General features: G+C 26.5%; 12 protein-coding genes across 12 annotated transcripts; 8 read left to right on the top strand and 4 right to left on the bottom strand.

The window, feature by feature from the left end:
• Positions 1-83: 83 nt before the first annotated feature.
• On the top strand, positions 84-1647 carry PNEG_03020 (hypothetical protein; the record flags this gene model as incomplete). The annotated part of the gene is made up of 4 exons (XM_007876880.1): positions 84-130; positions 166-229; positions 274-462; positions 505-1647. The coding sequence occupies 4 exons, from the start codon at positions 84-86 to the stop codon at positions 1645-1647; spliced, it is 1443 nt and encodes a 480-aa protein (XP_007875071.1).
• A 165-nt stretch (positions 1648-1812) lies between these two features.
• On the top strand, positions 1813-2585 carry PNEG_03019 (hypothetical protein; the record flags this gene model as incomplete). The annotated part of the gene is made up of 3 exons (XM_007876879.1): positions 1813-1848; positions 1921-2175; positions 2232-2585. 3 exons carry the CDS (start codon positions 1813-1815, stop codon positions 2583-2585), a joined length of 645 nt encoding a protein of 214 aa, XP_007875070.1.
• A 157-nt stretch (positions 2586-2742) lies between these two features.
• On the top strand, positions 2743-4983 carry PNEG_03018 (hypothetical protein; the record flags this gene model as incomplete). Its single annotated transcript, XM_007876878.1, has 3 exons — positions 2743-3759; positions 3803-3973; positions 4016-4983. Exons 1-3 carry the CDS (start codon positions 2895-2897, stop codon positions 4981-4983), a joined length of 2004 nt encoding a protein of 667 aa, XP_007875069.1. The 5' UTR covers positions 2743-2894.
• A 424-nt stretch (positions 4984-5407) lies between these two features.
• Positions 5408-5794, bottom strand: PNEG_03017 (hypothetical protein; the record flags this gene model as incomplete). The annotated part of the gene is made up of 4 exons (XM_007876877.1): positions 5408-5473; positions 5522-5638; positions 5683-5726; positions 5767-5794. 4 exons carry the CDS (start codon positions 5792-5794, stop codon positions 5408-5410), a joined length of 255 nt encoding a protein of 84 aa, XP_007875068.1.
• Positions 5795-6925: 1131 nt separating this feature from the next.
• On the top strand, positions 6926-7540 carry PNEG_03016 (hypothetical protein; the record flags this gene model as incomplete). The annotated part of the gene is made up of 2 exons (XM_007876876.1): positions 6926-7146; positions 7288-7540. The coding sequence occupies 2 exons, from the start codon at positions 6926-6928 to the stop codon at positions 7538-7540; spliced, it is 474 nt and encodes a 157-aa protein (XP_007875067.1).
• Positions 7541-8226: 686 nt separating this feature from the next.
• PNEG_03015 (hypothetical protein) lies at positions 8227-8540 on the top strand (the record flags this gene model as incomplete). Its single annotated transcript, XM_007876875.1, has 2 exons — positions 8227-8334; positions 8379-8540. The coding sequence occupies 2 exons, from the start codon at positions 8227-8229 to the stop codon at positions 8538-8540; spliced, it is 270 nt and encodes an 89-aa protein (XP_007875066.1).
• A 330-nt stretch (positions 8541-8870) lies between these two features.
• On the top strand, positions 8871-9450 carry PNEG_03014 (hypothetical protein; the record flags this gene model as incomplete). Its single annotated transcript, XM_007876874.1, has 4 exons — positions 8871-8928; positions 8977-9191; positions 9237-9325; positions 9374-9450. Exons 1-4 carry the CDS (start codon positions 8887-8889, stop codon positions 9448-9450), a joined length of 423 nt encoding a protein of 140 aa, XP_007875065.1. The 5' UTR covers positions 8871-8886.
• A 130-nt stretch (positions 9451-9580) lies between these two features.
• On the bottom strand, positions 9581-10917 carry PNEG_03013 (hypothetical protein). Its single transcript, XM_007876873.1, has 3 exons — positions 10353-10917; positions 9830-10307; positions 9581-9780 (listed from the first exon to the last, which is right to left on the bottom strand). Exons 1-3 carry the CDS (start codon positions 10879-10881, stop codon positions 9597-9599), a joined length of 1191 nt encoding a protein of 396 aa, XP_007875064.1. The 5' UTR covers positions 10882-10917; the 3' UTR covers positions 9581-9596.
• A 526-nt stretch (positions 10918-11443) lies between these two features.
• Positions 11444-13121, bottom strand: PNEG_03012 (glutathione synthetase; the record flags this gene model as incomplete). The annotated part of the gene is made up of 6 exons (XM_007876872.1): positions 11444-11906; positions 11946-12236; positions 12281-12487; positions 12531-12670; positions 12714-12789; positions 12832-13121. 6 exons carry the CDS (start codon positions 13119-13121, stop codon positions 11444-11446), a joined length of 1467 nt encoding a protein of 488 aa, XP_007875063.1.
• Positions 13122-13316: 195 nt separating this feature from the next.
• On the top strand, positions 13317-14037 carry PNEG_04336 (hypothetical protein; the record flags this gene model as incomplete). The annotated part of the gene is given in 9 exon segments (XM_019757848.1): positions 13317-13346; positions 13352-13362; positions 13393-13411; positions 13559-13570; positions 13649-13678; positions 13698-13729; positions 13741-13805; positions 13908-13929; positions 13989-14037. Coding segments are annotated over 9 exon segments (270 nt in total).
• Positions 14038-14835: 798 nt separating this feature from the next.
• Positions 14836-17489, bottom strand: PNEG_03011 (hypothetical protein). Its single transcript, XM_007876871.1, has 6 exons — positions 17403-17489; positions 17198-17357; positions 16092-17149; positions 15943-16044; positions 15798-15899; positions 14836-15754 (listed from the first exon to the last, which is right to left on the bottom strand). Exons 1-6 carry the CDS (start codon positions 17428-17430, stop codon positions 14877-14879), a joined length of 2328 nt encoding a protein of 775 aa, XP_007875062.1. The 5' UTR covers positions 17431-17489; the 3' UTR covers positions 14836-14876.
• Positions 17490-17701: 212 nt separating this feature from the next.
• PNEG_03010 (hypothetical protein) lies at positions 17702-18436 on the top strand (the record flags this gene model as incomplete). The annotated part of the gene is made up of 4 exons (XM_007876870.1): positions 17702-17874; positions 17925-18109; positions 18151-18275; positions 18326-18436. 4 exons carry the CDS (start codon positions 17702-17704, stop codon positions 18434-18436), a joined length of 594 nt encoding a protein of 197 aa, XP_007875061.1.
• Between the last annotated feature and the right edge of the window lie 1501 nt (positions 18437-19937).

The following is a 19937-nucleotide window of genomic DNA, read 5'->3' as shown; positions in this document are numbered from 1 at the left end:
ATTTTTGAAATATTTTTAAAAGTAAAAAAAGCTGGATTTTTATTCTGTTTTTACTCAACCACTTGGATCTTCAGAATTTATAAATGATATTTCAAAAGAATATCATTCAGCTCAACCTTATGAACATTGTGTCTTAAATAGAATTATATGTGAAAATTTGTTAAGAAAAGTTCGTCAAGAAATTCTTGAAAATTTAGCATTTTCTGAGAAAGAAACAGATATTTATAAGGTATTTTTATTATTTTTATTGAATATATTTTTTATGAAAAAAAGGTCTTTCAGACAGGTGATTTAGAAAATCTTTCAGGTCTTGAGGAAGATGAACGTAAGAAGCTGTCTTCATTAATAAAATTAAGAGATGCCCTGTATTCCAATGAATTTCGTTGCTTTATTTCTAAAGTAACAGGTTGTGGTTATTTATCAGGCAAAATGATTGATATATCAGTTAATATATATGGCCAAGTGAGTTAACATGGGAATTATTGTCAAAATGTAATAAAATAGGGCGGACATTTGCTTAATCATGATGATGTTATTGGTACTCGTGAAGTTTCATTTATTCTTTATCTAGTAGATCCAGATGAAGCATGGTTACCATCATATGGAGGTGCATTAAGATTATATCCTACGGTTCGACCTTCTTTTCCTGATTGTGATTATGAAAAGGCAATTTTTCCTGTATGGAATCAACTTTGTTTTTTTCAGGTCCAACCAGGGCGTTCATTTCATGATGTGGAAGAAGTTTATCAGGAAAATAAATGGAGACTTTCTATTTCTGGTTGGTTTCATAGGCCTCAGCCTGGAGAAGAAGGATGGCAAGAACCTAAAATATCGAGTGAAAATGTATTAAGTACTCTACAAATTCTTCATTCAGATATACAGAATTATGATGAGCCTCGTATGGAGCCTAAAATTTGTTCAATTACTTTTAATGATGAATTTAATGAATTTTTAAAAGATCATTTGTCATATTTAAAGGATTGGATAAATCCCGAATATCTTAATTATGAAAAAATGATGCAGCTAAGAGAAACGTTTTTAGATTATTCAGTTCTTGAATTACCTAATTTTCTTGAATCTACACTTTCTAATCATATAAAAAACTGGATTCTTGATATAGAAAAATCAAGTTCGATTCAAACATTATTAGATATTTCTCCTCCTTGGAAACTTGCAAAACCTCTTCATAAGCATCGTTATTTATATATTGATTCACCTGATTCTTCTTTTGATTCCCCTTTAATTTCTCTTTTACAAAATCTTTTTAATCATCCTTCTTTTCATCAATGGATTCATTTTTGTACTACTTTAATTCCTTCTACTTTCTCAGCATTAATTCGGCGTTTTCGTCCTGGTCTTGATTACACTCTTGCAATCCCACACACCTCTTTATCACCTATTCTTGATCTTATTCTTTCTTTAACACCATCTGGACATTGGGATCATGGAAAAAATGGTGGTTATCATCTTTATATGACTCCTCCTACGCCTATACATTCTATTTTATTCAATTCTAACCCTTCATGGAACACTTTTCATTTTATTTTAAGAGATTCTGGAGTTCTTCATTTTATCAAATATCTTTCTCTTTATTCTCAGGCCTCTCGCTGGGATATTCTCTCTCATTTCTATTTTTCTGATTCATAACACCTTAATTTCAGCGTTTCTTGACATTTTATATCTCTTTACTGTATATTTTCTATATTTATATATATATATCTGGTCCTCTTCACGTGACGGGTAAAGATATCGAGCTATTTGTGATCTTAAAAAGATTAACTTTTTTCAAATATTTTAACAGAAAAGCTAATAATGACCTTAAAACACTTAAAAAAACAAAATCAAAGGGTATGTTTTATTATTTATTCTTAATAATATTGTTTTTTTTGGCTTAAGAATCGTCTGTTTATATAATGTTAGGTTGAAAAGGTTTATCGAACAGAAGATTCATTGAGCAAAGAATTTCATGGGTTATCAGAGATAACAAGGTATACGGGAATGAATGGAGAAGATGATGATGATGATGAGGGTGGAGGAATTTATTCAGTCGAGACAGGTGAAGAAATTTTAAAATCAACAGTGATTCGAAGAGAAGAGGACTTACATGAGGCTGGAGGACATAAACCTATGGTGGGATCAGAAGAATGGCATCGATTAAGAAGATCAAATCATAAAGTAAGATTAGAAGATGGTTTTAAGGATTTTAAAATATATATTTATGATTTATTTAGGAAGTAGAACGTCGACGACGAGAAACTATTAATGAGAGTATATCGGAATTAGCACGGATTGTGCCTGGTTGTGAAAAAAACAAGGGAAAGATTCTTGAAAGAACTGTTGCATATATTCAACAATTGAAAGAAAATGAAGCAAATAATATTGAAAAATGGACATTAGAAAAGCTTTTAACGGATCAAGCAATTTCTGAATTAAGTGCTACAAATCAGAAATTAAAGGCTGAATGTGATCGATTATGGAGGGAAGTAAACGTATGGAAACAGGCTGCTGCATCTGGATTAAATAATGATAAAGATGAGAAAAAAGATGACCCTATTTCAAATGTTAGGGCTGAAAAAATGGATTGAAATGTTAATTAGAACCAAAAGAAACATGTATTAAATGATTGTGTTTAAAAGATTGTCTTATAAAATGAATTGTTTTTTGAGGTTGCCATGTCAACCATGGATATAATAGCCAACGTAATCTATTAACGACGGGATAAACGTGGTATATCTATAGAGGGTTAATAAGGGATAAAGGAGAGGTATTTGAAGGTTATAATTAGGATATATGAATATTTTAGTATTTTAATGATAGGATTCTCTTTTTCGGAGAAAAAATTGGGTTTTTTTGGCTCTTTTTATCTTAAACATTTTTGAAATTAGGATTGGGTGATGCCACGAATACCTGTACGTGTGGAGCCATATTCTAGTCCTTCGCATCAGAATAGACACTTTAAGTGTAAGCGTGATAGGATTCTTCGTGCTTTATGCAAGTCTTGCTATATAAATAAGTCTAATTTTGCGATTTTGTTGGTTAATTCTAGGGGGGATTATGAAACGTATGCAAGTGAAGCATTTCAGGGACAATTGAAATCGTGGTTTAATCAGAAGGTTTTGAATGATGCTCAAAAGTTAGCACTTGCTTATCAAAAATCTGGAGACACGTTTAAAGATGGATTAGCTAAGAAAAATATTAGAAACAAGGAAAATATTGAATTAAAAGATGATAAGATGAATGGAATATGTTATCCTGGTGTTTTAAGTGAAGATGATGTTTTAGGATTAAAGTGTTCTGATTCATTGGAAAAATTGTTTGAAGGGCCATCATATGATAAATCTTTGATGAGTGATATTATGAAATCAATCCTTGGTGTAAATGAATTTTTCATTCCAAAAGAGAAGTCCCTTTCATCGAATACAACATGTGATTCACGGGATTTTCAAAAGCAGGAGGATGTGAATAAGAATAGTCTTTCTGTTGAAGTAGATACTGATGATAAGAGTAACGAATATGTTTCTGGGGAAGTTAAGTATAGGTCTCTTGTTATTGGAAATACAGCTGAAGTTATTGCATTTATGGAGTCTCGATTTAAACAGTTGCAACAATCCGTATGTAAAATTGTGGCAAAAGCATGGATTAAAGTGATTGAACCGAAGAAGCAAACTCGTTATCCTTATAATAGGGGTGATAAGTCTAAGCCTTCGTGGTGGCCTGTAAATATACGTCATAAAGAGCCGGATCACCTTATGAAATCAGGTCGGATCGATAATTTATTGTAAAATTGCTTAATTTAAAATAGAAAGAATTGGCCTTCTTCTTACTATGTTAAGATGTTCTAGAATTCCTATTAATAGACTTGAGCTAGCGACTGCTGAGATTTCTGCTTTTATGCCTCCTAATAAAACAAGCCTTTTGAGAGAAATTTATCAAGTAGCACGACAGGAAGAAAGAATGAGAAATGGGGAAATTGGTATTTATTTCGTTTCTTTATTTTATTTATTTATTATTTTAGACAAATCTACTGAAATATATATTACGTTAACTGCTTATGATCTTTGTTCGAATAATAAAACAGTTTCTTCTGAAATAGATAATCAATTTAATCAACACACGTCTTCGTCTTCTGCTTTTCTACCAGAATCATCAATACAATCGCATCAAAGTCATTCAGATGAAGTTGAACCGGTTCATAATTTAGGAGTTGTACAGAAACATCTTTGTTCTAATCGTGTTACAAATGAACAGGATACTGATTTACATAAGGATTATTTTCCCCCTTATACACATGATTCTATTCAAGTGGAGAATCAAATATATTCAGGGGATCAAAATCACCTTTCTTCTGAATATTTAGTGCTTAAAAAACATGGGATAGAAGACATGAGTAATCATACGGATGTTTATGCTGAAAAGGACAATAATATAAATTCTCAGCCATTGGGTAATTTTTCTGTTTTTAAGAAAAATATGAACGATTCTTTTTATTCTATGAATTCTTCTGACTTTAAGGAGGGCGATCGAAGTTGTTATCCGATCACGTCTATGTTTCCTCTTTCTTCTGATCAAATTTTTAATTCTTCTTATGATCTTTCTTTACTTGACAAGAGTCTTTCGATGCATCCAAAACATGTACTTCATAACTATTCTTCGTCTTCTGACTCGAGTTCAAATTCTGCTATTTCCACCTACTCAACAACTGATTTATTCTCACAAAAGAATCATCAGCATATATCAGAAATGTTTTCTCCCAATAATTCTAAATATTGTTTGAGTTATTCTAATATGAATTATTCTTGTTTTCCTTTACATCCAGATACTTTTTATAATGATGGATCATCAGGTGCTTGTTTTTCTATCCCAATGAAAACTTCTGTGGATCCTTCTGACTTTCCTGATTCTACTGCTATTTTGCAAATTAAATATGGTCAGGATAAAACTGCTAAAAAGGCTAAAGAAGGTTTTGTAAAAGATACAAATTAGTTTGTAATGATGTTTTCATTATAATAGGATTGAAGTTGTAATAGAAAATAATAAAATTAATAATTTAAGATTTGGCTTTATTTGGGTTTTACAATTATCAATATTATGCTGAAAATTTATACTATGGATATAACAAATATATTATATGCTTATCATTTTTTTAAATGGCTTTGAAATGGATTTATGATAAATGTCACATTTTGTTGTCATTATCAAAAATTAAACATAGATTGTATTATATAATAGAATTTATATAGTAAAGGTATAGAGTGACATATAGAATCTTTTAATATTATAAATATTATTCTTTTTTACACCTAACTTTTATTTTAAAGTATTATTATCATTTACTTATAAAAATTCAAGTCTTGATTCAAAATTGACAGCTCATTTAAAAATACCATAATTCAAATTTACAATAATTTCAAAGCGAAATTCCTGTTTGTCGTCGAATTAACCATATTTGTGTACCACTAAAAACCAATATTCCCTTTGCTATATATCAGATCGCTTTTTTATATAATAAAAAAAAATATACAATATATATTAGGCCTGCTAAAATACATGTATTACCAACATGTGCTCCACTTAAGCCTTGTGGAAGATCACTTATCAGTGCTTCCGAATTATGTTTAAATAAGGCTGCAAGGGCAAACTACTTCATTATAAATATTTGTTTTTTACTAAAGATCTAATTACTAAGAAGATAATACCAGATATTGAAATAAATGTGCATGTATACGCTATAACGTAAGTAACATGTAATATTAATATAAAACATACCTATCAATGGCGATATAAGTGGTTTCATCGAAATTAAAGAAATAAAGTATAGACGTTAAGAATATACAGCCATATAGGGCTAGGTTATTTTAATTCATTTTAATTAAAGGAGATATAGAAAAAGAAGTATATTAAGATATATAAAAAAAAGGTTAAACCTTGAAATTCCTAAAAAGTTCTAGGATTATCTAGAAGGTTCTAGCAAGTTTCTTGTAATTTATATAGATTTTAAAGGGTCATATGTGTTATATATGTGTGTTGTATGCTGTTTTGCACCAGAATGTATAATAGGTTAAAAAGCAAAATCTGCATATCATGAGAAAAATACAAGCTTTTGTATTGATTTAGTTTGAATTATATGATAGGGTTAGTTGGATGATGTTTACTCTATCGGATAATACATTTTGAGTGGGATTATATGAATAGTTGTCTGGGTTAGATTATATCAGTACGGAGTAAGGATAGGTTGAGTGTGATGCAAGCATTCTCAGAAGGATGAATATGTTGGATTGATTTGTATTTAAGATCTACAGATGCAGATATTCCAGGCCAGCTTGAACAATGTATATTATATTTTTATTTTTTAAGAAAAATAAAGGGTTATGTTTATATTTTATTAGAAAAACTGTTTCTTTTGGGTGAAACAGTTAGTTGTGTTTTATGGTTTTTTTGGGGGACGTAAAAAATAGAAAAAAAAACCTATAAATGTATAGGAATAATGTGTTTTATATTTCTGAGATGGATATAATATGTAGTTTAGCATTCAGGTTTATTGCTTTTGGAGGATCTATTAAAAATGCAAAGAAATTTGAAGGTGTTTTTCAGACTTAAGAAATTTGAAAGCAGGATTAGATGCCTCTTTAGGAGAGTTGAAAAGCCCGTTTCTCGATTTTTTTATATAAGAATGATTGTTTTTGAACACAAAAAAAGCAAGAAGCATTTTTCTGGTATAGTGTTTGTCATGATCAGCTTTTTGTAGATGTTTTGGAGTGAGATTTAAAGAGAGAAAAGTTTGGTAAGATCCTAACAACAGTTGCATTATTGGAACCGGTATTATCATTACGTTTAAATAATTGTCAGTTGTTGATAGAATGAATTTATGCTACAGCGCCATTAAAATATCTCCTTATGATTAGAAATAAGCAAGATCATATGTATGATGAGTATTTCTCATTCTGGGTTATTTACGAATAAAACGACATTTAGTAAATTTTGTAGTCTTGGTAATTTTGGTTTAGAGCAATCCGAGTGTGAAATATGTTTTCAACAGGGGTTTGTAGATTGCAAAAATGCTCCATCTATTCTTGAATCTTTTACGGGAATAGATAGTTTTGAATATCGCTTGCAAGATATTTTGGGTTCTAAAAGATTGGAACATAAGTTATTTAAATCGGATGGATTACATAAAAATTGTCATTAGTATTTGAAACATTTTTTTAAACCAGAACTAGATTCATGGCTATTGGCTTATGAAACATCTTGTTCGGTCCGAGTTCTCTTCAAGATATGTTAGAGTTTCAGGAGTATGATGCAAAAAGATGAATTAGAGCCCCTGGAAGTGAATGAATGGTTATACGTTTCACCATTATTTAATCATTTATTAAACGTTTCTCTATCCTTCAGGTTAGTGTCTGATGAAAATACTTCAAAACAAACATTGTTAGAGCCTATAGATCATTTTAATCATCTTGACGTTTGCGATTCTTCTAAGCTACATAATGAAGATTTATTCGATATGGACCACTCATTTATGGAAGATAATACTTGTGTATAATTTTTAACTAAAAATTCATTATTTTTTTTCGAAACATCTTGTTATTGCATAAATAATACAATTTCTCCTTCATGTTTTCCCAGCTTTAGGTTAATTTTTGTTCTCCATCAAATAAGTCATTAATTCTTAAAAAAGATGAAGTGGATGCATTTATATACAACGTGAAAAGGTTTTCTTGTCCTTTTTCATGTAATAGAAAATTTAAGATATATAAGCATCTAGAAAGGCTTTTTTTCCTATTTTTTTATTTTGAATATTTCATTATAGACATTTACGTGTGCATACTCATCAAAGACTTTATTTTTGTCATATATGTTGCAAGATTTTTTCGTCCGGATAATCTTCTATAGTTAATTAAATAGTTCATATATGTTTTTTTCGTTAATTATTATAGATATAAGGAAATACATAAACGTAATATATGGTTTTTAATTTTTTTTTCTAATACCAACTCAAGAATATATTAATTGTTATTAATAAAATATGGTTTTAAAAAATAGAGGAATAGTTAAAATGGGTATTTTTAATGTATGGATATGATCTTGTTGGGTATTTCTAAAGGATATTTTGTTTGTTTTTTTTTAAAATAATATATTTTTATATAATTAATATTAATAAACGACATTTATTGTTACGTATTATCGTTTTAACGTTTTTTTTTTGATATTTTATAGGACAAATATTCCATGGAAAAGACTGTGCAGGGCATATCACGTCTTACAATAGATTCTTTTTCATCATTAGAAATTGCTTTATTACAGGAGTATTCAAAACTTGCACAAAATTTGAATAAAGTAAATAAATTGATTGTATATTTAAGAAATTTAGATTTTTATAGCTTTCTAATATTTTGCACGTATTAGCACATACCCCTATGTCACATGTCTTGGATTCATTAAGTATACTTGAACGAAAGACTGGTTTGGTCTTTACCCTGTTTAAAGCCTCTGTATGGGCAATTTTAGCAAACGCTGGGCAGGCTGACATTCTTAATGGATAAAAATAGATTTTTAAACAATAAAACTAAATATAAACATAATTTGTATATTTATACAATTAATTACATAGTTTTTAATATAATAAATTTTAAGACACATAAATATTAAAATAAATAAATATCATACTTTCTATTTGATCAAGTCTTAACCTAATTAGTTGGTAAAACCTTAGGTGGTATTTTGGGGCACATCCCTCATACGTGTCCGTTCCAAAATTGTTTATTAAAAGTTTTATATATCAAACCGAACACCCAGGTGTAACAAATTGACGGAACCTTAATTATGTTAGGAAATCCTTGATTTGACAGGACACACTATATTTTTAGACATTAATTTTTTGAAGTAAAAATGAATATTAGCAGGAAACCTTTAAAATATATGTTTTTGAGAGTAAGTTTTGAAGGGTTTTGAATAGATTGAGTGAGTCATGAGCATTAGTTTTTTCATAATTCAAGAGTATCATGTGATTTGGCAAAAATTAGTTTGATCGGACGAGTAGGAAATGAATTAGTAGTTGAAACAAGTCAATCAGGACGAGATTTTATTCGTTATTCACTTGCGTGTCAAACATCACCAGATCGTACAAGTTGGTTCCGTATCATCAATTTTGATTCGCGTTTAAATACATATATGTTATCATTTGTTAAGAAAGGGTAAGACTGAGAAAAAAAAAATGATTCAAGTTAAATGATATGAAGTGCATTGGTTTATGTTGATGGCACAGTTCAGTTAAGTCCATATACAACAGACGATGGAAAGAAACATACAAATATATCGGTGATTCAGCGTGGGTATAATGTAATTTGTCGATAATTTTAATTGACAAGAAATAAAGGAAGTGTTCAAGTTTTGAGACCATCAAAAGAATCAGAAGAAAAAGATGCATGCCAGGAAGCTGTAGATAAGAATTGAACATATATATAGTTTCTTTTCTTTTTGAAAAAGTGAAAGTATTGAATAATTAGATGCTATTTGTATCATAAATATATGTCTGTAAAAAATGCAACTTTATATTATTGTTGCTTAAAAAAAGATGAATGCGAATTTTTCGTATTTTGTTATTTGCGAGGCCCGTATTTATTATTTATATTAGAATTGTCTCTGTAATACTGATTATAGATTGATAAATCTAAGTTGTACTTGTCATGATCTGTATAAATAGGAGGAGAAGAATAATCATTTAAAGAACCATTTTCAAGAATTCTTACGTCTCGTGTTTGATTATAAAATAATGGAGGACAACTAAATATATTTGTAAGGAAAAGGATATTAAAAGATTGATTTATCTTACCTGTTTAATGATTTTTCAAAACTATAGCTATTATAATAATCCTGTGAATTTTTGTTATCTTCTGTTTTTTTTTTGAAAATTTTCTTTTGGACAAAATGGAAAAATTGAGTAATGTACAATTTTCTTGCTATTTCTTTATACATGAGTATTGCATCATTACCCATACCAAAAAAGATAAAAACAATAATGCCATTAGATGGCGAAAGCCAGCGATTGAAAGGCATGTTGCTTTTTGGAAGATAAAAAATACTAGAATTCCAATTATGAACATCTGACCATGAATATTTGATGTTGCTTTTAATAATCTGGGCTATGTTTATAGCTAACAAGTAAATATTAAGTGGCAAGTAAATGGCTATTATTAGAGATGATAAGCCTATAAGACGTATGAATCTTGATAAAGTCATAGACGATTTTGAATCTTTTAAAATAGTTTGAAATTCATTTCGCTTTTTGAAGTATGAAATAATTACTTTAACTAATAAAATGAATACATTTATTATAAATCATACGAAGAATATACCTGAATAGTAAGCACTGATACTACCAAATACAGGAGGCCATAATAAAACAATAATCACAGCTAGCCATGATCGATCCGTCCATGGCATGCATCCACTAATTCCATCGATTACATACCTTGCTGGCTGAACGATATAATGTAAAGACATTATTATAATAGGACATGTAAAACTAAAAAGAATATCTTCTATTGCTTGATTTCTACGAGTTATTTTAGACTGGATAGATGAATATGAAGACTTCATAATTTTCGAAAGGTAATGTGTAATAGCAACAGTAGCACCTAATTCTCCAGTAACCGATCCGAGTATAAGCTTAGTCACAATGTCACAATATAGATCACCACGATATGTTGATTTAGATCCGTTAAACCAGATGATAGAATTAATGAAATATATTAAATTAGTTGAAGATATCCAAAAAATAAGACATAAAGGCGCGACATTTCGATATTTCCAGTGCCAGATAGAAGGTATAATTGAACATAAAAATCCAATCAAGCAAAAAAAGATATAAAACACTTCTCCCATCTTAAATAGTTATAAAAAATAGATGTGTAGATATTTTAATATATTTAATATCTTACTGTTAAAATTGTATTTTTTTTTCTATAAATGTATATGTTTTCTTTTAAGGCTGATTTTGACTAAGATTTATTATACAAAAAAAGTTAATTGAATTCATCAATTTTTCCTACATATTTTTAGTAAAGAAAATTTTATAAAAGTCATTACGATAATGAACTTATTTTTGCAGTATTAGGCTATTCATAGTAAGATAGTTGAAGTGTTTACAATAGTTGTTACTTGAAGGAGTTTTTACTTTATGTGCCCTAACCTAGATCAGTTTAGAATTACCGAAACTGGTTTGTAAAAAAAGTTAGGTCAAAGAATTTATTTTTTTATATGTAAAGTTTAGTATAATGGCGTAAAAATGTGATTTTTGAAGTAGCTCTAAGAGTGTGATGGCGTTTAAGTAATATAAATACTTTTTTTTTGATTATATTTTGTCTATATTGTTTTTAAGTTTATTAAGTAATATTGTTATTCTTTTTATTATTATTTTATTTGGCATTTTTGTGGTTTTTGCTTATTAAGGAACTAAAACACATGAATCTATTGATGAGCAGCCGATCATCACGCCTCCTTCATTTTTATCTTTATCTTTTGTCCTTAGAAGATAGCCTGATTCTTTATTATGATAGATCTCTCCATTTTTATTCCATAAAATAACACCATATATACCTAATTCATTAATAACATTAGTATGATGTAATTCGTTATTTTGAATAATTGTGTTTGTCTGTAAAAGTGGATGAATCATCTCCATGAGGATATATTGTTCTCTTTGGGATTCCGGAATTGTTTTTAAAAAGGTTGGTATATTTAATCCATAAATATTATTTCCTCCGCCTTCCCTTTGAGGTTTTAAGATGTAATTTTGAGGGTTATTCATGAGTAAGCGATAGGCTTCCTGACCTGATAAGTCTCTATTTAGTGCATAAATAGAGACAAATGTTTCTTTCAATGATTTTGATATATTTTCTGGAAGAAATCTAGAAAATATTAGTGCATTTTATGATTTGGAAAATTACTTATTTATGATATTTTTTTTACAAAGAATTTGTTGAACTTTTTTACAACCTGCCAATTGTGTTATAACAGTAGGGCATTTAATAGCACGACTTTCTTCGATTAATAAACGTGCAGACCATTCAATAGATGATGGGTAATGATTTGGTGAATATCCTGTCCGAAAATATACTACAGATATTTCTTCAATTTTTGAGTTAGGCGATTTGAAAAGCAAAGCTTTGTCATTTTGGCGAAGCTCTATAAAGTCTAAAATTGAGTGCAGGAATACACGATAAGCTTGTATCCCGTGACTAGTTATAATCAATTATATGAATTAATATTTTAAATTTCTAACACTTGAAATAACTCATATTCAAGGCATCGTTGATCAAGAATAAATGAATCATGAGGCTCAACAATAAAAAGAATTTTAGTATTTTTTTCTCCATATAACCTATTTGCATTGGCCAGTCCTTCTGTAAGCAATTTAATAGAATCGTTTTTCGGAAAATTTTCTTCTTTCAATATACATGATCCATAAGCACCAATACTGTTTAGATATCTTTTAAATCAATAGATAAAAGATTAGAATGATATTTATTTACTTATGCATTTCTGATATTTTAGATGAGAATGAACCCATAGAAGATGCTATTGTATTAAATTCTACTTGCTTCAACTGAGGTGATGAGTTTTGTGTAGCTTCAAGAAGATAATCTGATCTAAAAATTCCTAATGATATTGGCTATACTTTTTAAGTACATATATGGTTTTTAAATAATTGTTACTTGTACGATTCCTTTCTTTTTGACCTCTAAATGTATGTCCCATAATTTTTTTATAAAATCATCAATATTAACAAGACTAGTTGTATAAAAAATGTGTTTATTAAAATAGATGTATTACTTTTCCATAACTTGACACATAAATTCTTCGTCATTTGCAACAAATGCATAAAGTTTATTAAAATCACATTGAATTGCTTTTGCTTTTTTAAAAGCAATTGATGGAAATAAAGATGGAAAAAGAGTTAGTGGAACATTTTGATGGTTGAAAAAATGTTTTTTGTCTTGTTCTGAATGTGTTATACGAATATTAATTCCATGAACTTGAATATAATCCATTAATTCTGAAATTAAAAAATCTTGTTGATTTTTATCAAGAAAAGGTGGATAATTTTTGCATATAGTTTTCATGTTTGTTATTATTTGTTTTTTTAATTATATATTTTATTAAATTATTTCATATATTTTAAAATAAAATTGATGCCGTAAATTAAGTCTTTAAAAAATATTATATTTATAATAGAATTTTTCCTATTATGATTTTTTTATTTTCTTATTTTTATGAAATTTTACAATTAGATGGTTTGAATAAGCTAAAATGAATATATGATTAAAAAAATAAAATTATTTTATTTTGTAAGAAATTGTTTGAGTTTTGTTTTATTTATGATTTTTTAAAAAGATATGAAAATCATAATTTAGTTAAATGAGTTATAATTAAAGATTTAAATATTAATTCTATTCTTTATTATATGTGGTTTTAATCTCAATCTAAAAATTGTTAAAATTATCTTTAAATAATAAAAGATATAATTTTTAAAAAATATTTTAGGATTAAAGAATAATAGTATAATTTATGTGTATAATTTTAAAAGTTTTGTCAAAGAAATAACTAGAATAAATAGATATATGTTGTATAGAAATTATATATTTTTTAGAAAAATCATTTTGAAGTTATGAAAAATAGGGTATATTATATAAGAAAAGAATTTAAAATTATCAATGATACAATATGATTTGTATTTATTAGTACTATATTTTTAGAGTATTGGAAATTACTTTTTTGTGAAAATAAAATAAAACTTGATGTAATCAGTATTATGTTGAATATTTTAATTTATGTTTGTAAAATTAGTAAAAATTTGTTTATAAGAGTAAAATAGTTTTATATAAGATAAATTTTATTTTTTAAAAAAGTAAATAATTCTCCGAAACATATGTATCTGTTTTTATTAATAATAGTATTGGTATATTTCAATATATATTATATATACTTAGGGAAATTTATTATTCACTATGGATTGATATTGGAAAATTAATTTTATAAAATATTTTAACAATATAAATGATGATATTTTTATTATGATTGGGCTTATTTGAATTTTCTTTTTAATTTGAAATATATTTTAATGATATTTGTTTTATATTTTTAATAATAATTGTTATTTAGGTATAGTTAAGAATGAAAAAATTTAATATTAATAGTTATTATTTTTATATTTTACAAGTCACTATAGTTTTAACAAGATGATAAGTTATAATTGATATTAGTTAATTTTTTTTAAAGTTTAAAATATATAGCAAATTATAAAAATGATTATTTTATATTATATAATTAATGAAAATAATATATGTTTATTAAATTCTAAATTATGATATATTAAAAAGATAATAATGATGTTTAATTTTATTAATAAAGTATTAATTTGTAATGTTAATTTATCTAATATTATTTAAATTGCTAATATTTGTTCATAATTTAAATAAGATCTGTTATTTTTTTATTTTTATAATTAGGCATATTTGAACTTTATGCAAATCTAATAATGCAAAAGATAATTTAAAGTTTATTAATACAATTTATTCAAGTTTTACTGATATGAATTAGTTCATACATTAATTTACTAATTATTTTATAACATTTTAATTTTTAGTGCTATACATGCTATTATAAATATTACAATATTTATATATTTATTTCCATCATTATTCCATAACAAAAACATTTTAGTTATATTCATTTATGAATATATCTGATTATAATTAGAATACAAATCCATAATATATCTAAAAGGCAATAAAGTATTGAATATTGCTTTTGTATTGTATTTTTTAAAAAAAATCGCTGTAATAAAGTTTTTTCATATTTCCTAAAAAAACATGTTATCAGTATTTATATTTATCGGAGCTAGGAGAACTAGGGTTTTTAGACCAAATATCATTAGCAGGATCCTGTGTATCTTTATTAGATGTAAATAAGTCAGGAAATAATGTATCCGTCCCATGTGATTTTTTTAAATTTACGTCTTTCATACATGAAATTTTTGAGCTGGATTTATTAGTTGGTACTTTTAAAAAAGTAGATGATGCAAAAACTGTTGTATTGATTAAATCGTTTTCAAGAAATATTGAATCAAGAGCTTGATACTGACCTGCAGAAGATTCGTAATCCTTCTGCGTTTCTATAAATGTGTCTATTATTTCTATATTTGATTGAGGATGGAAAATTGTAGATTTCCATGGACTCAGATTTGATGAAACATTTTTGACTTTTCTAGGAGTAGTTTTAGCATGATTACTCTGACTACCAGTTGAAATGTCGAGAATCTTTTCAAAAGAATGTTCATCAAAGCTCTTATTTTCTTGATCATTAAATGATTTTAAGATCTCTTTTTCATTATTATCCATAGTAGATGATATAGATTTTTTTGGAAGATAAAGCCAATTATCTTTATTATTTAATTCAGAAAAAGGTTCCCGTGTAATTACTTCTTGAGAAGTGAATTTAGGGGGAGAAGATTGTATTATTCTATCCTGGAATAATGAGTTCCGTTGCTTTTTTAAGGTAGTTCTGTTCTCCGGATGTTTTTTTTTAGTTTTAATGCCTAAATTTTCATTATTTTTATTGATACATGAAACCCTTTTTTTTGTTTTTTTTGAATATAAAGCATCTGAAACATTATGAAAATCTAAAGTTATTGTTTCTTCACGCCAAAGATGAGATGGGCGCATAGATTTATGACTTGACCACCAAACTCCACATGCTAGAAATAGTTAATTTAATATAAAATAATGACACTGCCGTACGGTTACAAAGAGTTTCCTCTGGTCTGTCATCTGTTGTTTTGACTCTTCTCCAACTTACAGTCTTTATAGTTCCACAATTATTACAATAATTAGGAATTTTTCCTATACAATTTAAATAATTCAATATATATGTAAACAAAAATACCTTCTTGAATGCATTTTAAAAGATTCATTTCTACACGAAGAGCATTAGATATTTTTTTTCCAGACTGTTTTAATGTTTTATCTCCATTGTTTTTACTTTCATCTACAAAATTCTTAGTATTTAAAGAATCAATACTATGCTATAATTACCATGTACTTCTGATAAATTTACTGCTATTTTATCGTTTCTTTGCACCTTATTATCAGCTAATCTTATTACTGAAAAACCTTCTAAAGCAAGCTGTGCTGCTCGCACTGCTTCATTTAGTTTTTTTCGTTCAGGTAATTCATCATCAGATATTTCATTATTCTTCAATTCCTGAGTAGTGGATGAATTTTCTTCTGAGGATGATTTAAATATTTTTATATGATTTTCTGATGACTTTTCATTTTCAATATTTTTTTTAGCTTCTGCAGGAAGCATATTCATTTCTAGCTGAGAAAGATGTAGACAATTCATAGGTTTTTGAAAATTAGATGCTCCTTCCATATATGATGTTTCGAAATCAGGAAGAGGAAGAGATGGTTCAGATAAAGGATATGATACTTGATTTCCATATGAAAATATAGGTGGTGATGATGGAGGAAGTTGCAGATATTGCGGTGATGATGATGATGATGATAATATTTGAGGTGATAGAGATTCGCTAGTTGGAGAAGACAATTGCTCCAAAAAGGATGCTTGAGCAAATGGTTTAAATGTTTCTGTATTAGGAAAATTTTCAAAATTCGGAAATATAGATGACTGCAATACATCAGGCGCTGCTTTTTGCCGTTTTTGAAGGATGTTTTGTGATTCGTTTATGGATTTTAATGATGAATTACATAAATAAATAGGAGGCTCAAAAAATAACTGCCTATTTTTTTCACAAACCTCGGATGAAACCATTTCAGAATTTCCTAAAACAAATGTATTATATGGACTATGAAGAAAATGAAGATTTTGTATCGTATTCAATAAATTAGTTTCTGATGTAGATGGTACTTTTGACAAACGTATCACCACCTCTAGAATAGTTTTTTCCTCCTTATTCCTTTCCTTTGAACCTATAATACGTCCAGAAACATTTTTATTATTATTTTTTGTTTGTAATGATACATTTAAAATCCAACTTAACATTCCTTGCCCTGAAAACACTTCTTTATCCTCAGCTGGATCCAATGTATAAATAGTAAAATCATAATCTTTTTGCAATACAAGTTCTGGACTTTAAAATACATTATTAAATTATTTAATAATATATAATATCAACCACCTTTTTCCAATAATCGTTAATACACATGTTTTTAAACTAACTATTCCAATCTTTTTCTCACAAATATTATCCAAAGATATTATTTCTACTGAAATAGGATTCTCATGCCATGCCAAACATGTCATCTGATGTTTTTCATCAAAAGAATATAGAATTTTCACTAATCATTCGTTATTTAAGTAATTATTCTTCTGAAAAAACCTACAAGCTATCTTCTCAAGTTTTTTCTCCATATTTCTTAATATCTTTACATAAACTGACTTTAACTTATATATTCAAATCATAAATTTTTTTTTCAACCTTCGTGTTCTAACAAAATTAAATACGCGTTATATAAATTCTTAATAGATAATACGTGTCATCGAGCTTTAATTTAAATGGATTAAGGTTTTTATAGATTATTTTGAGTGATTTTTTATAAATATTTAGATTTATTTTAAAAGCCTTGCAAATTATAGAATAATATATGTTATTTTATAATATATTATCGATTAGATTATATTAATGTCATCAGGATCTTCTAAGATATCTACATATAAAAAAACATCTATCTTTGAGCGTAATTTGAACCGTATAAAAGGGACAGAAATAAGCCAGGCAGCATTTTCATTTTTATTTGGCGAAATAGTTAGGTATACACAAAAAAGAGTTCAAGGAATTTATGAATTAGAAAAGAGGTAATGTTTTTAAGGAAAAAAAGGAGTTTTTTTTATTTAAGGATGAATAGACTTAATATTCAGGGATATAGAGTTGGACAGAAATTATTGGAGTTAATTAGTTGGCGAGAGAAGAAATATAAAAGAGAAATAAGAATTTTAGGAATTTTACAGTTTATTTTTTCAAATGTATGGAAAGCACTTTTTAATAAACAAGCAGACGCTCTTGAAAAGAGCAAGGAAAATGAGGATGAATGTAGGTTTTTGTTAGATATTGAATAATAATTAAAATGATAGATATGATTGTAGATAATGAGCCTATGGTGAATAAATATATATCGGTGCCAAAAGAAATGGCTTATTTTGATTGTGCGGCATTTGTTGCAGGTATTGTGGAAGCTATTATGGATGGATCGCAGTTTGTATGAGAAATTTATAATATATATAAGGGTTTTTAGTTTAACATTTATAGCCTTCGAAAGTAACAGCGCATTCTGTTCCAACACAGGGATTTCCTAATAGAACAGTGATACTTATTAAAATCAATGAGAGTGTTATAGAAAAAGAAAAATATTTGAAATAAATTATATATTTAAAGAGATGTAGTTTATTGTTTTTATATTAAAGATTTTGATTTAGAATATTTTTTTAATTTCAAGTTTGAATTTTAAAGAATGTTTTCTTGGAAAAATAAGTTTTTTGAGTATATTTGTTTTTTTAAATGAATAATGAGATTTACTTTTGATTTTACTAATTGTTTGATTATTTTCTGGGCAAATGAATTTTTTTATTATTAAAAAATATTTTTAGATTTTTGTAATTAAAAGTTATTAAATGTAAAATTGGTAATTTAAAAATAAAAAAAAAAGTTTTTATTATAAATCAAATGAATTATGTGTGTTTTTTTTTTTAATTTTAAGTTGATTTTTGATAATGATGTTAACATATATTAATATATAGTTTTATTGGGAATAATTTTTATTAGATGTTATTTACATTCTTGAATTTCACTTATTTGGTTCATATTTTTATGATATAACTATGCTATAGATTTTTTATAATTTTATTAAAAAAAAAAAAGGTAGATTTTATTATTTATTTGTTTAATCTTATATTTTAAAATATATCTAAATAAAAAAGTCTTCATTTGAATAGAAATATGAGTCATAATTTACATTATATCGTTACTAAAGAATTAAGGATTTATTTTAAATATGTAGAATATTTATTAAAAAGTATTCAATATGATTCTGAAAAATATTGAAATAGAAAAAACTATATTTTTCTAACTGTAAAGATTCCGTTTAGTTTATTTAATTAGTGGAGTTTATTTGACTTTGAATTTTAAAAATATAAATAAATTCTATTTTATACATAAGCTTAGATTTATTAACCATTAATTCTGATATATAGTTTTAAAAACTAAATAGTTTAATAAAGCAATGAATCCTTGGTTTTTTTAGAAATATAAATAGTTATGTAATTTGTTTTCTATATTTTTTTCATGATTTTTTTTGTTTTTATTTCGTATTTGCTTTAAGATGCAATGATAGAAATATTTCTTTAGAATATCTATATATAGTAAAATTATTATATATGGTTTTGAAAAGTCCTATTTATGACTAGTGAAATTTTATGTTTTAATAATATTATAATGTAGTTTTATTTTTAAGAATCATTTTGGTAGATGAAGTCTAATTAATAATTTAGTATCTATCTTTTGATTTCTAGTAATTAATATTTTTAATGTCTTGATATGATTTTAATTTCTATTATCTGAGGATTTGATATAAAACATTCAAAGATATTGTTAAATAATTGTTGTAATTTTTATAATTTCAACAGTTATAGCTTTAGTATTTTTAAAAATAGTTTCTATTATTATAATGTTTATTATTTCTAATTTTAAAAAATAATTGTATAAGATTCAATTTAAATATATTTAATTTTGAATAGTTTTTTAGCTTAAAATTATTAAACTTTATAATAATATAGAAATTGATAGAAGGGTCTTTGAATATAATAGGAAATAATATATTAGGATAAAATACAAAAGTATATGAATTAATAATTATGTTTTTTTG

The sequence above is a fragment of the Pneumocystis murina genome, assembly GCF_000349005.2.
Source record: "Pneumocystis murina B123 chromosome Unknown supercont1.15, whole genome shotgun sequence".
NCBI classification, from domain to species: domain Eukaryota; kingdom Fungi; phylum Ascomycota; class Pneumocystomycetes; order Pneumocystales; family Pneumocystaceae; genus Pneumocystis; species Pneumocystis murina.
This window is presented reverse-complemented; position numbering and strand designations above follow the sequence as displayed.